The sequence below is a fragment of the Schistocerca americana genome, chromosome X (assembly GCF_021461395.2).
Source record: "Schistocerca americana isolate TAMUIC-IGC-003095 chromosome X, iqSchAmer2.1, whole genome shotgun sequence".
NCBI classification, from domain to species: domain Eukaryota; kingdom Metazoa; phylum Arthropoda; class Insecta; order Orthoptera; family Acrididae; genus Schistocerca; species Schistocerca americana.
In genome coordinates this window covers 468,539,476-468,554,020 of record NC_060130.1, presented here as the reverse complement: position 1 = coordinate 468,554,020, position 14,545 = coordinate 468,539,476, and the positions used below count along the sequence as shown (strand labels likewise).

The following is a 14,545-nucleotide window of genomic DNA, read 5'->3' as shown; positions in this document are numbered from 1 at the left end:
CCCGAAGATTGGCTAAAATTTACAGACGCGCGAAATTTGGCATGGACTTCAATGCAAGATGCCTATAATAGGTTCCACAATGAAACATTGTCTTGAAATTTGGTAGAAAATCCGAAGAAATTCTGGTCGTATGTAAAGTACACAAACGGCAAGACGCAGTCAATACCTTCGCTGCGCAGTGCCGATGGCACTGTTACCGATGACTGTGCCGCTAAAGCGGAGTTATTGAATGCAGTTTTCCGAAATTCCTTCACCAGGGAAGACGAATCGAATATTCCAGAATTTGAAACACGAACAGCTTCTAGCATGAGTTTCTTAGAAGTAGATACCTTAGGGGTTGCGAAGCAACTCAAATCGCTTGATGCAGGCACGTCTTCAGGTCCAGATTGTATACCGATTAGGTTCCTTTCAGATTACGCTGATACAATAGCTCCCTACTTAGCAATCATATACAACCGCTCGCTCATCGATAGATCTGTAGCTACAGATTGGAAAATTGCGCAGGTTGCACCAGTGTTTAAGAAGGGTAGTAGGAGTAATTCATCGAACTACAGACCTATATCGTTGACGTCGGTTTGCAGTAGGGTTTTGGAGCATATACTGTATTCAAACATTATGAATCACCTCAAAGGGAATGATCTATTGATACGTAATCAGCATGGTTTCAGAAAACGTCATTCTTGTGCAACACAGCTAGCTCTTTATTCGCACGAAGTAATGGCCGCTATCGATAGGGGATCTCAAGTTGATTCCGTATTTCTAGATTTCCGGAAAGCTTTTGCCACTGTTCCTCACAAGCGACTTCTAATCAAACTGCGGGCTTATGGGGTATCGACTCAGTTGTGCAACTGGATTCGTGATTTCCTGTCAGGAAGTTTGCAGTTCGTAGTAATAGATGGCAAATCATCAAGTAAAACTGAAGTGATATCAGGTGTTTCCCAGGGAAGCGTCCTGGGACCTCTGCTGTTCCTGATCTATATAAATGACCTGGGTGACAATCTGAGCAGTTCTCTTTGGTTGTTCGCAGATGATGCTGTAATTTACCATTTAGTAAGGTCATCCGAAGACCAGTATCAGTTGCAAAGCAATTTAGAAAAGATTGCTGTATGGTCTGGCAGGTGGCAGTTGATGCTAAATAACGAAAAGTGTGAGGTGATCCACATGAGTTCCAAAAGAAATCCGTTGGAATTCGATTACTCGATAGATAGTACAATTCTCAAGGCTGTCAATTCAACTAAGTATCTGGGTGTTAAAATTACGAACAACTTGAGTTTGAAAGATCACATAGATAATATTGTGGGGAAGGCGAGCCAAAGGATGCGTTTCATTGGCAGGACACTTAGAAGATGCAACAAGTCCACTAAAGAGACAGCTGTTCGTCCTCTGTTAGAATATTGCTGCGCGGTGAGGGATCCTTACCAGATGGGATTGACAGAGGACATCGAAAGGGTGCAAAAAAGGGCAGCTTGTTTTGTATTATCACGGATTAGGGGAGAGAGAGTGGCAGATATGATATGCGAGTTGGGATGGAAGTCATTAAAGCAAAGACGTTTTTCGTCGCGGCGAGATCTATTTACGAAATTTCAGTCACCAACTTTCTCTTCCAAATGCGAAAATATTTTGTTGAGCCCAACCTACATAGGTAGGAATGATCATCAACATAAAATAAGAGAAATCAGAGCTCGAACAGAAAGGTTTAGGTGTTCATTTTTCCCGGGCGCTGTTCGGGAGTGGAATGGTAGAGAGATAGTATGATTGTGGTTCGATGAACCCTCTGCCAAGCACTTAAATGTGAATTGCACAGTAATCATGTAGATGTAGATGTAGTGAAAACTACAAAGATAGCATACTTTGCTTACCTTCATTCTGTAATGTCATACAGAATTACTTTTTGGGGTAACTCATCAAGCCAGGCTAAAGTTTTCGAGTCACAAAATGTGTAGTAAGAATTTCTGTGGTGTGAACTCAAGAACATCCTGCAGAGGTCTGTGTAGGAATCTAAGGATACTAATTATTGCTTCCTATTATAGTTATTCCTTAATAAAATTTGTCATTAAAAATATAGCTCTTTTTCAAACCAACAGCTCAGTTCATGGAATCAGTACTAGAAAAAATAAGAATAACCTTCACAAAGATTTAAAGTCACTTACTTTGGTCCAAAAAGGTGTCCACCATTTAGGAACGCAAATTTTCAAAAATTGGCAAGCACCCTTTATTGGTGGACAACGCCTCCTACTCCACTGATGAATTTCTTAGCAGAACGACCTGTGTATTGGTTACTAATACTAATAAATAATGTGAATATTATCTGCAATCTGACTTTCTTAAAAATTCAGTACAGTACTGTGCAATCATTGTAAATAAGTGATGGAAAAGGATTTTTCAATTTGATGATCCATGACTGTAATAGCCTAAGAATTATCATATGCCCCTCAATGTACTGTACATTTACATGTTTGTGACAAGTTTGTTATTATGTTTTAATTGAAAATATGTTTAAGATTTTATAATTTACTCCACATACATGAGGGCCATTTCACTTTGGATCAGTGGAAGATACATTACCATATCTGCTTTTTTTGTAAATATATATTGTGTGTTCTTGTTTTCTGACATATTCTGCATCATGGAGGATCTCCTCACTATGGATCTGTTGGAACGAAAAGTAACCTAATTTAGTCTGTTCATTTGTCTTTGTCTCTTACTTAAATGACACTATAAAATTCTCATAAATTTTTGTAATTTGGCTTATTGAAAAGTGCAGCAATGAATAACAGTGTATGACCTTTTTAAAAAAAAATCTAGGTGAAACTTCTCCAAGTCAATCTGCAGCGTGCTTTGTACCCAAAAGTAATAAGAAACGAAAATCGGGGCGTGTTCTGTCGCCTTTTGGTTTCATCAATGTCATGCTCTCATCACACGCAAGTCTTGCAATTCAGTGTCTATCGAGAGGCGACCTCGAGAAGGCCAAACTCGTTATAAAGGTAACATATGAAATGTGTACGCATACTAAAATCTGCAGATTCTATGTTAAATTTGGTGTTTTGTGCTTAGAGGAATGGGAAATGAAAAATGATTTTTACTGAACTGTAATCATATGCCCTACATATCTTTTTATTGTCATACTGCATCAGAACTCACTGACAGTGTCAAAATTTCAAAATGTTGACTTTGTTAGTGTCATTGAAGTTCAGAATATAACTGAGGAGGAATTTCTAAAGTAAACAATGGGAAATCCAGGAGGGACTAATGACAACATAATGAAAAGAAAAAGACTGGTACACACACACACACACACACACACACACACACACACACACACACACACACACACACACCCACACACCATCTCACTCACTCACTCTACCCACTGAGGCCAGAAGAGACCTTGACCAGGGACAGTGATCATTTGAGCTGTGCTTGTGTGTGTGTGTGTGTGTGTGTGTGTGTGTGTGTGTGTGTGTGTGTGTGTGTTTACTTTTGAAGGAGGTTCAAAATGGCTCTGAGCACTATGCGACTTAACTTCTGAGGTCATCAGTCGCCTAGAACTTAGAACTAATTAAACCTAACTAACCTAAGGACATCACACACATCCATGCCTGAGGCAGGATTCGAACCTGCGACCGTAGCGGTCACGCGGTTCCAGACTGAAGCGCCTTTAACCGCACGGCCACACCGGCCGGCTTTTGAAGGAGGCCTCTTGGCCGAAAGCTCACTTGTTTAGCAGTATTTTTGTTGTGTCTGTCTGCAACTGAACATCTCCTGTACATGGTGAACAGCAATCTATTCTCTTCATAATATTAATAAAGTAAGTCTAAAAACAAAGATGATGTGACTTACCAAACGAAAGTGCTGGCACGTCGATAGACACACAAACAAACACAAATATACACACAAAATTCTAGCTTTCGCAACCAACGGTTGCTTCGTCAGGAAAGAGGGAAGGAGAGGGAAAGACGAAAGGATGTGGGTTTTAAAGGAGAGGGTAAGGAGTCATTCCAATCCCAGGAGCGGAAAGACTTACCTTAGGGGGAAAAAAGGACGAGTATACACTCGCACACACACACATATCCATCCACACATATACAGACACAAGCAGACATATGATATGTCTGCTTGTGTCTGTGTGTGTGTGTGGATGGATATGTGTGTGTGTGCGAGTGTATACCCGTCCTTTTTTCCCCCTAAGGTAAGTCTTTCCGCTCCTGGGATTGGAATGACTCCTTACCCTCTCCTTTAAAACCCACATCCTTTTGTCTTTCCCTCTCCTTCCCTCTTTCCTGACGAAGCAACCGTTGGTTGCAAAAGCTAGAATTTTGTGTGTATATTTGTGTTTGTTTGTGTGTCTATCAACGTGCCAGCGCTTTCGTTTATTAATAAAGTAACATAGATAGTGAAATAACATTTTCAGAATCATGGATCATGTATGATACACTTGGATAGGAAAAGAGAAAGGGAAACTACAATGGAATTTAAATGTTAAGCGTCTTATTTTGAGGAAGTGTTCAGTGCATTAGAAAGCAGTGCTGTACAGAAAAATGTTAATGGAATGTGAATGAATTTGCATACAAGCCTTTCCATTGTCTAGTTAACTTTAAACTTTATTCAGTAAATCTAGGCCACATTTATGAGTGTACTTTCATAATAGTTTATGCATAAACAACAATACCATAACTGTCCACTACTATGTTTTTTGTTAATTAAATTCACTTTTAGAGAATAATCTCTGTCTCCAGATGTTACATATGAAGAACTCATGTAAATTTGTGTCTTCTCTTTCAGTTTGATATTAATTCTCAAAAAAAATGCACATATGAATGTAGTTCTTCACCAAAAAAGAATTTTGCCCATGTCAGGGAGGAAAGTAACTTCACTAAATTAATATCATTTGGTCTCATGTTTTCACTGTCACCAGTGGGAGAATAACACAAAATTTTATCTCTCTTTCAGGGCATAAGCAAAATGTATTTCTGTATGTCTGATACAATTCTTCACAGAAGTTATTCGAAACTATTCAAAGAAGACACTGGACTCATATTTTTTTTAAAAAGAGAGAGAGAGAGAGAGAGAGAGAGAGAGAGAGAGAGAGAGAGAGAGAGAGAGAGAGAGAGAGAGAGAGAGAAGAAGAAGAAGAAGAAGAAGAAAAGAGCAGTATTTAAATCCCTGTCTGACCATTAAGACTTACATTCTCTGCAGTTTTTCTGAATAACATTAGAGAAATTAAATAAAGGTTTCTGTGACAGTAACTTACCTCACTGATAAATGGTATGTACATAGTATTCTGTAAGCTACACATACCTCTTGGATGGTGCCAAATGAGCAGCTCAGGGAGCTCAGTCATCGGTGGGTGAGCATGGGATAGGGAAATATGGGGTTCTGGAGCTGGGGATCACTCAGTACTACCATGCCCCTATAATAGTAAGCCGTGGACATGTTTCACACACCACCTATGTGACCAAGAGCAGGGATCTCTGGTTAGCTGTCTATATCCCAAGGATGGTACAAATATTTATAAAAGATCCTCAATGTCCACCTGTGCTCTGTGTCAGTGAGCAGATCACAATTGAGGTGAAACAATTCTTTTGAGATAACCTCTGGAGTACTTGCTGAACCTCATAATATTAAGCTTGCACAGATTTATGGAGCTCTGCCTGAGTCAACTTATTCAGTCCAAACTTTGTGTGGGGACTAAATGGGAAGATAATCCTTGTCAAAGATAAAATTAAAATGTTGAACTGTCATCTGCTGAAGACAAAACGTATCTATCAATTCTGTTGAGCTATTGCCCGTATGTCATTAAGTTTCACTGCTTCTTCTTTCTGTTTAAACTGTCCCTTTGTTTATATATTTCAATGACTTTTCTATGTATCCATGGACAGTAGATACTGTAGATAGAATATTGGTTTCCTGACTGAAGAGCATGCTGTGCTACAGCTGATTTTTCTGCTTTTCCAAGTTAAAAATGACTTTTCTGTATTCCATTAGACATGTTTCCAAGCTTCTCTTTGTAGCTCCAAAGTAGACCTTACACACATACATGTAATGTTATACACTATCTGATAAAAAGTCTCTGATTACATAATAGTGGTCATTAATATGAAGTGTGCTCACCCTTCATTTTTATGGTGGCAAGATCTCTCCTGAGGACACTTACAATGATGCACATGAATGTTTGCGGAGGAATAGCACCTGTTCTTCCTCAAGAGCCACAGCCAGAGAAGATACTAATGCTGGATGCTGGGGTCAGAAGTGAAGCTGACATTGTAACTCATCACCAAGATGTTCCATTGGATCCAGGTTGGGACACTGGGCATGCCAGCCCTTTTAAGTAATGTTGTTGCCCACAAACCATTGCCACACAAATGCTGCTTTATGACAGGGTTCATTATCTTGTTGATACAATTAGTCATCATTCTGAACTGTTTCTCTGCTGTACACAGTACATCGTGCTGTAAAATGTGTTCATGTCCATCCACATTTAGAATTTTCTTAAGAACAATAAAGGGACCACACCCCATCCACAAAAAACACTCCAATACCATTACATCACCTTAGTACTTCACTGTGGGCACAAAAAATATGGCAGGTAACATTCTCCAGGTCTTCATCAAACTCAAACCCTTCCATCAGATTTCTGCAGGATGTAGCATGATTTGTAACTCCAAATCTATTGTTTCCAGTCATTCACTGTCCAGTGGCACAACTTTTTACATCACCAAAGTCTTACGACAGAAATGCGTGGCTTATGAGGAGCTGCTCAATCATTGAACCCCATATCTTCTTCTGATTTTCTGTGATTTTTGACAACCACCATCTGTAATACCCAACAGTCTCTGACTGTCAGTACATAAGATCTGCCTGGTCTTGGTTAACAGTGAGTGCTCCTTAGCATTTCCAGTTCACAATTATGTCACCAACAGTCGACTTGGGCAGCTTTAGAAGGGTTGAAATGTCATTGAGGGAATTGTTACTCAGGTGACATACAATGCTTAGTCCATATTCAAAGTCACTGAGCTCTCCCGACTTACCAGTTCTGCTGTTAATGCTTCTCTAATGACAACACAAAACTCCATTTTTCCCTACTTCCTTTTATACTGGTGGATCTGCTCCTTGTAACATCTAGTGGTTAACACTCCATTACATAATGTGCACAGATGCTTTTGATCAGATAGTGTATGTTCACACGCAGACACTGGAGGGCATTTATCCTTTACAGATCTGAGAGCCTGACATATTTTCTTTGATGGTTTAAAAACTGGTCTGATGTTATGTTTCTGTAAAACATTCCGAATCAGTTACATTTTTAATAAAAGGATGAAAAACAATTATGGAAGACAGTTTCTCTTCCTCTGGATGATATGTTTCATGGACTGTGAGCAAGTAACCCAGCAGATTCACGAGCAGATAAGACAACCAGCTGTGAAAGTCTTCACTAAGTGGTTCTGTTCTCACAAACTAAAAACACCCCCGATGTGTTGGGTGTTACTGCTTGGAAGAAAAAAAACATCTAACCACCAAATACTGCTCCAGTGAGTAGCCCATCAGAGTAAATTAAAGAAGAATATAAATACCAGGTATAATTAAACTTTTCCTATTTTACACATTATAACATGGAAACTAATTACCATATGAGTACCAAACTTGGTAGCATTATGTCCAGAGTATGGGGTGCATGATTTTGATGTGCCACAGTGCCACCGTCCAGTTCCAACTATGGCCACAAGATGCCATGATCAGTGATTCGTAGTCTCTCACACCTGATCAGTCATGATGCACTTGTTGTCGTGTCGACTTTAGCTTGAACAAAAGGAACAGGGCTTTATAGGAGAAGCTCTATTCTCAAAATAACAGTAATGATGCATCTGTGCTTTGAGAATACACCTGCTGAAAGGATTTCAGAAGGGTCCTCTTTCTCCAGCTACTGTGTGAATCATGATGAAGAAGTTCGAATCAACTGGAGAACTGGTATTTCCTCTGGGAAGAGACTGACAATAGGTTGCACCACAGGTGGCTGATGAAATCACTGTTGCTGTGGCAGCCAACTGCTGTCCACAATTCCCAATCATCAGGCAGTGCGCATGCTGTGTCATGGCAGTTGAACATCTCGTGGTCCACTGTATGGAAAGTGCTTCAAGCCATTCTCAAATGGCATCCATACAAGATCAATATTGTACAGCAGCTTGCACCACAGGATGCACTATGACATGTTGACTTTGCTCTCCACTTTCTCATAAGGATTGAAGTTGATAAGGGCTGGTCCTGGATGATCCTATGGACAGACGATGCTCATTTTTCTGTAACGGGTGAGGTGAACACACAGAATTGCCGATTGTGGAGATCTTTATCTCCAGTCGCTGTGCATGAAGTTCCTCTGTACGGTGTACGTGTCACCATATGGTGTTGCTCACAGCTACGTTTATCGTTGGTCCATTCTCTTTCAAACAGGCTGGCGCTCAAGGACCAAAGACGTGCAGTATGACTGGTCAGTGTTACTGCGATATGCTTTGCCCACATATCACACCCGCCCTGCAGCAGAAAGACACGTTGAACTCAACAGTTTTCATGCAAGATGGGGGCCCACTGGACTTCGCTTGTGAAGTTCACATGCTCCTTCGAAGCACACTTGGAAATGATTGCATTATCAGCCAATCATTTCTAAATGCTTTGTCACTCCCTGTGATTTCTGGTTGTGGGGTTACCTGAAGGACAGGGTTTACAAGGGGAATATTCAAATGTGCTGATCTGAAGTGCAGCATATCAAGAGAGGACATTCTTCATTCTGCTGTGCAGAATGCAATCCTGCACTTTAAGACTTCTGGACACTAATGGATGCCATATTGTGCCCCTTTTGTAGCAGTAATGGTACAGGTATGTAATGGTATGATGTACCAAAGCAGCATGTTAAAAGTGTTTCAATCGAATTTCTTCTGCATTACTTCTCTTTCCCATGTCCTTGCATTAATGTTACAAAGTTTGGTACTCATAAATTAATTAGTTTCTGTGTTATAATATATTAAATAGGGAAAGTTTAATTATAGCCACCCACTATGTTAACAGTAATACATTTCATCAGAATGTGTGTTTTTTTTTTTTTTTTTTTTTTTTTTTTTAAGTCATGAGAGAGGAGAGGAAAGGGCAGTTGAGAAGTTGTTTCTATATTAGATTCTGAAAACATTATAAGCAGTTGTAAACCACCCTTCTAATTGAAACAGCAACCTACCAACAACCGGAATATTTTCTGAAATGCAAGAAACAGGGTGAATATCCCATCATTGTTAAGAGATAAACAAAACAGATCTAGAGGGATAAGAGATCTAGATGGTTTTATTTACAATCCATAATTATGTGCATTTCACTGGAATACTCTCTTTCAAATTCTAAAGGTGGCAGGGGTAAAATACAGGGAGAGAAAGGCTATTTACAATTTGTACAGAAACCAGATGGCAGTTATAAGAGTCGAGGGACATGAAAGGGAAGCAGTGGTTGGGAAGGGAGTGAGACAGGATTGTAGCCTCTCCCCGATGTTATTCAATCTGTATATTGAGCAAGCAGTGAAGGAAACAAAAGAAAAATTTGGAGTAGGCATTAAAATCCATGGAGAAGAAATAAAAACTTTGAGGTTCGCCGATGACATGCTAATTCTGTCAGAGACAGCAAAGGACTTGGAAGAGCAGTTGAACGGAATGGACAGTGTCTTGAAAGGCGGATATAAGATGAACATCAACAAAAGCAAAACGAGGATAATGGAATGTAGTCAAATTAAATCGGGTGATGCTGAGGGAATTAGATTAGGAAATGAGACACTTAAAGTAGTAAAGGAGTTTTGCTATTTGGGGAGCAAAATAACTGATGATGGTTGAAGTAGAGAGGATATAAAATGTAGACTGGCAATGGCAAGGAAATCGTTTCTGAAGAAGAGAAATTTGTTAACATCGAGTATAGATTTAAGTGTCAGGAAGTCGTTTCTGAAAGTATTTGTATGGAGTGTAGCCATGTATGGAAGTGAAACATGGACGATAAATAGTTTGGACAAGAAGAGAATAGAAGCTTTCGAAATGTGGTGCTACAGAAGAATGCTGAAGATTAGATGGGTAGATCACATAACTAATGAGGAGGTATTGAATAGAATTGTCGAGAGGAGTTTGTGGCACAACTTGACAAGAAGAAGGAACCGGTTGGTAGGACATGTTCTGAGGCATCAGGGGGTCACAAATTTAGCATTGGAGGGTAGCGTGGAGGGTAAAAATCGTAGAGGGAGACCAAGAGATGAATACACTAAGCAGATTCAGAAGGATGTAGGTTGCAGTAAGTACTGGGAGAGGAAGAAGCTTACACAGGATAGAGTAGCATGGAGAGCTGCATCAAACCAGTCTCAGGACTGAAGACCACAACAACAACAACAAATTATGTGCATCAGTCTGATAACTCTTATTGAAAGTGACAATAACCTACACTTTCTTGCAGTTGTTTGGGACCCATTTATTGCTCCAGGGATGTACAATAAACTGCCATTACAAGACAAACACTTTCTTTTGCATACTGTGCATAGTCCTACAGATACCTTATCTAATATTCTTTTACTGGAGTAGCCTATTCCTCTGCGTAGTGCACGCCTGACTTACAGGGGAAGGTGGGGGGATGGCTTACATTCTCTACCTGGTAGCATGAACTGTTTCAGTGCCACATGCCTGGTGAGTTGTCTTCATCATCTCAACCAGCTGTGTAAAGGAACTGAGGATAGCCTTAAAACCCAGGTGCCATTTGACATTTGGGCCAACAAGAGCTATGTTTGCAACCTGCTGAACCCAATCTGATCCATAGCTGCTGACAGAGCATCTTCCATATATGAAGTGAAGCTTCCTGTCAAATGTATTGAGTGCACACTCGTATTCTTTCCCAACTGGTGTGCAATTTCCCTGATGGACTATATTACATACCTACCATTGGAGATTCCAGTGTCAAACATATAAGCCCTCTATTCTTGTTTGGACTATACAGGAAAATCGGCTACAGGCTAAGAAATGAGACACCCCATGCTGGCTCTGTTGGTGTATCAGCAGTGGGTAACACCTCATATGTCTAACTAAGGCATAAGGGGCAGCCATTTAGCCAGTACCTATGTTCACCTTCCACATGGAGATATATGAACCCACCAGCATCCTCCATTCACCCATGGGTGACACTGAACCATTGTTATCACCGCTGATGTGTGGGATGGTGCATTACCCTGGTTAAAGAACACTTTTATGTGTACTAACCTTGGTCTGTTTTGCTGCAAACATAAATTTCAAAAGATCCAACAATGAAGCATAACAGGATCTAGTTCTGGTTCTGCCTTTCCCCAAGTAATCTTTGGGGATTATTTCTTGGGAATCCTGAAAATCAATGGCAATCACCTTACCTGTTGACAAAATTGTCTTTGCTTTCTTCACTGCACTTTCACCAATCTTTGTCCATTGTTTTGACTTCCTCTTTGGCTTTTGGTATGTAGTGATGGATCCAGGTTTCATCAACAGTCACAAATCAGCACAAAAAGTCTTGTGGATTGTGATTAGACATTGCCAGACACTGTGTTGAAATGTTGTGCAGAATGTGCTCTTGGTTAGCTGTGAGCAGTCACAGCACCCACCTCGTGCACAGTTTCTTCATAGCCAATTCTCCATGCAGGATATTATGCACTTACTCAGCTGAGATACTTATTGTCTCAACAGTATCATGAATTTTTCTTCAGTGTTCTTGCATTGCTGTATCATGGATTTTGTCAATGATTTCCTTTGTGGTGATCTCAATTGGACACATGGAACACACTTCGTCTCCAGTGCGTGTCCAACCAGGTTTAAATTCGGTAATCCAAAACTCAGTGGTTTTCAGTGATGGTTGAGATGTCTGTATTTTCCCACCTCCGCGTTTCAAATGTTTTGAGTGAAATGCCCAGTCGATGCGCCGTTGTTTTCACGTCAATTCTACCAACATTGAGAGTTGTTTAGTTCTCGGGTTTTGTAAACTTCCTGGATTCATGTCTCGTCGCTGTGCAGCCTATGAAAAGGATCGCGGAAGACTCCCAAATAAATTCCAAAATACAGTGCAGTTTTAATACCAATATATTTCCAGAACTCTGGTGTCCGAGCCTGGTGAACTGTACCGGTTACGCCACATGTACCCAAAGTTGACATCAAATGACACAGAGTTCACAACAATCAACAAAGGAGTGAGCCTACAATACATTTGCTCGCAACCCTAGCCAAAAACCGAGTGCCCCAAGGCGCTTGCGTGACCTCTATTTATACTTTTGTTAACAATTACCTACAATGAAAATTACAATTTTGTGTAAAATCACAATTAAAAGTTAAACCGAATATGAGCTACACATTGCTAAAAATTTACAATCTCAGCGCTGAACAAGGTGAACCTATTTTCAACTTAGTTATGAGTTAATATAACATTTTCTGACTAATTATGTTACAGGTAACAATTACATTTCTAAATTTGTTTATAACAAATCAACTAGTGCCTGAATTTTAGTGCTAACATATATCGGAGATTCAATAAACATGCTTTATTTATATGTTCTATTTAATTTGCTGTAGTAATTTTACACTGATAGGATTACTGGTACATCCTTACCATGTGCTACATTTCTTTCGATAAGTTACAGTATTAATTTCACATTTATATTATGTTTCTCACATAAGAACAATGTTAATCAGCAAAGCATCATTTTCGAATTATATGTATACTGAAATAGTGGTTATTTTTGTAGGTAATTTGGAAACAGGTCACTTTACAATTGGACAATTAGGACTGGTGTTTATCTTTAATGCTCTTCGAGGGGTTCTGATAGGTAGCAATGAGATACAATAATATTTCATGGTGCAGAGTCCATGTGAACTTCACCCAATTTCATTTGTTTTGTGCAGCAGCGTAACCCTTCAAATGAAAATGTTTAATAACATCACATAACTCGGTTTTCTCCATTTTCAATCATAATCAACACACTGACCAATTCAGATGGCTGTCAACATTGAACTGTACACTGTACATTATTGAAATTCTTTACACAATCCTTGGAATAATCAAGCTTACCAACCTTGAAGGCACAACAAAAATATTCTAGTCTTTCCTGGAAATTAACCAGACTTATCAAACCACCCTGATAATGAAATCAACAACTAACCAACATCTAAACTACTCTATGTTGTTGTTGTTGTGGTCTTCAGTCCTGAGACTGGTTTGATGCAGCTCTCCATGCTACTCTATCCTGTGCAAGCTTCTTCATCTCCCAGTACCTACTGCAACCTACATCCTTCTGAATCTGCTTAGTGTATTCATCTCTTGGTCTCCCTCTACGATTTTTACCCTCCACGCTGCCCTCCAATGCTAAATTTGTGATTCCTCGATGCCTCAGAACATGTCCTACCAACCGGTTCCTTCTTCTTGTCAAGTTGTGCCACAAACTCCTCTCGACAATTCTATTCAATACCTCCTCATTAGTTATGTGATCTACCCATCTAATCTTCAGCATTCTTCTGTAGCACCACATTTCGAAAGCTTCTATTCTCTTCTTGTCCAAACTGGTTATCGTCCATGTTTCACTTCCATACATGGCTACACTCCATACAAATACTTTCAGAAACGACTTCCTGACACTTAAATCTATACTCGATGTTAACAAATTTCTCTTCTTCAGAAACGATTTCCTTGCCATTGCCAGTCTACATTTTATATCCTCTCTACTTCAACCATCATCAGTTATTTTACTCCCTAAATAGCAAAACTCCTTTACTACTTTAAGTGTCTCATTTCCTAATCTAATTCCCTCAGCATCACCCGATTTAATTTGACTACATTCCATTATCCTCGTTTTGCTTTTGTTGATGTTCATCTTATATCTTCCTTTTAAGACACTGTCCATTCCGTTCAACTGCTCTTCCAAGTCCTTTGCTGTCTCTGACAGAATTAGCATGTCATCGGCGAACCTCAAAGTTTTTACTTCTTCTCCATGAATTTTAATACCTACTCCAAATTTTTCTTTTGTTTCCTTTACTGCTTGCTCAATATACAGATTGAATAACATCGGAGAGAGGCTACAACCCTGTCTCACTCCTTTCCCAACCACTGCTTCCCTTTCATGCCCCTCCACTCTTATAACTGCCATCTGGTTTCTGTACAAATTGTAAATAGCCTTTCTCTCCCTGTATTTTACCCCTGCCACCTTCAGAATTTGAAAGAGAGTATTCCAGTTAACGTTGTCAAAAGCTTTCTCTAAGTCTACAAATGCTAGAAATGAAGGTTTGCCTTTTCTTAATCTTTCTTCTAAGATAAGTCGTAAGGTTAGTATTGCCTCACGTGTTCCAATATTTCTACGGAATCCAAACTGATCTTCCCCGAGGTCCGCTTCTACCAGTTTTTCCATTCGTCTGTAAAGAATTCGCATTAGTATTTTGCAGCTGTGACTTATTAAACTGATAGTTTGGTAATTTTCACATCTGTCAACACCTGCTTTCTTTGGGATTGGAATTATTATATTCATCTGGAAGTCTGTGGG

At 39.6% G+C, this 14,545-nt stretch overlaps 1 protein-coding gene across 1 annotated transcript in view; it reads left to right on the top strand.

Annotated features, from left to right (window-relative positions):
- The window catches only part of LOC124555091 (zinc finger FYVE domain-containing protein 26), a 434,713-nt gene that overhangs the window by 116,386 nt on the left and 303,782 nt on the right, over window positions 1-14,545 (top strand). Inside the window, exon 13 of the mRNA XM_047128885.1 lies at window positions 2,806-2,984. Coding sequence (XP_046984841.1) covers window positions 2,806-2,984 — 179 coding nt within the window. The remainder of the gene's footprint in view (window positions 1-2,805; window positions 2,985-14,545) is intronic.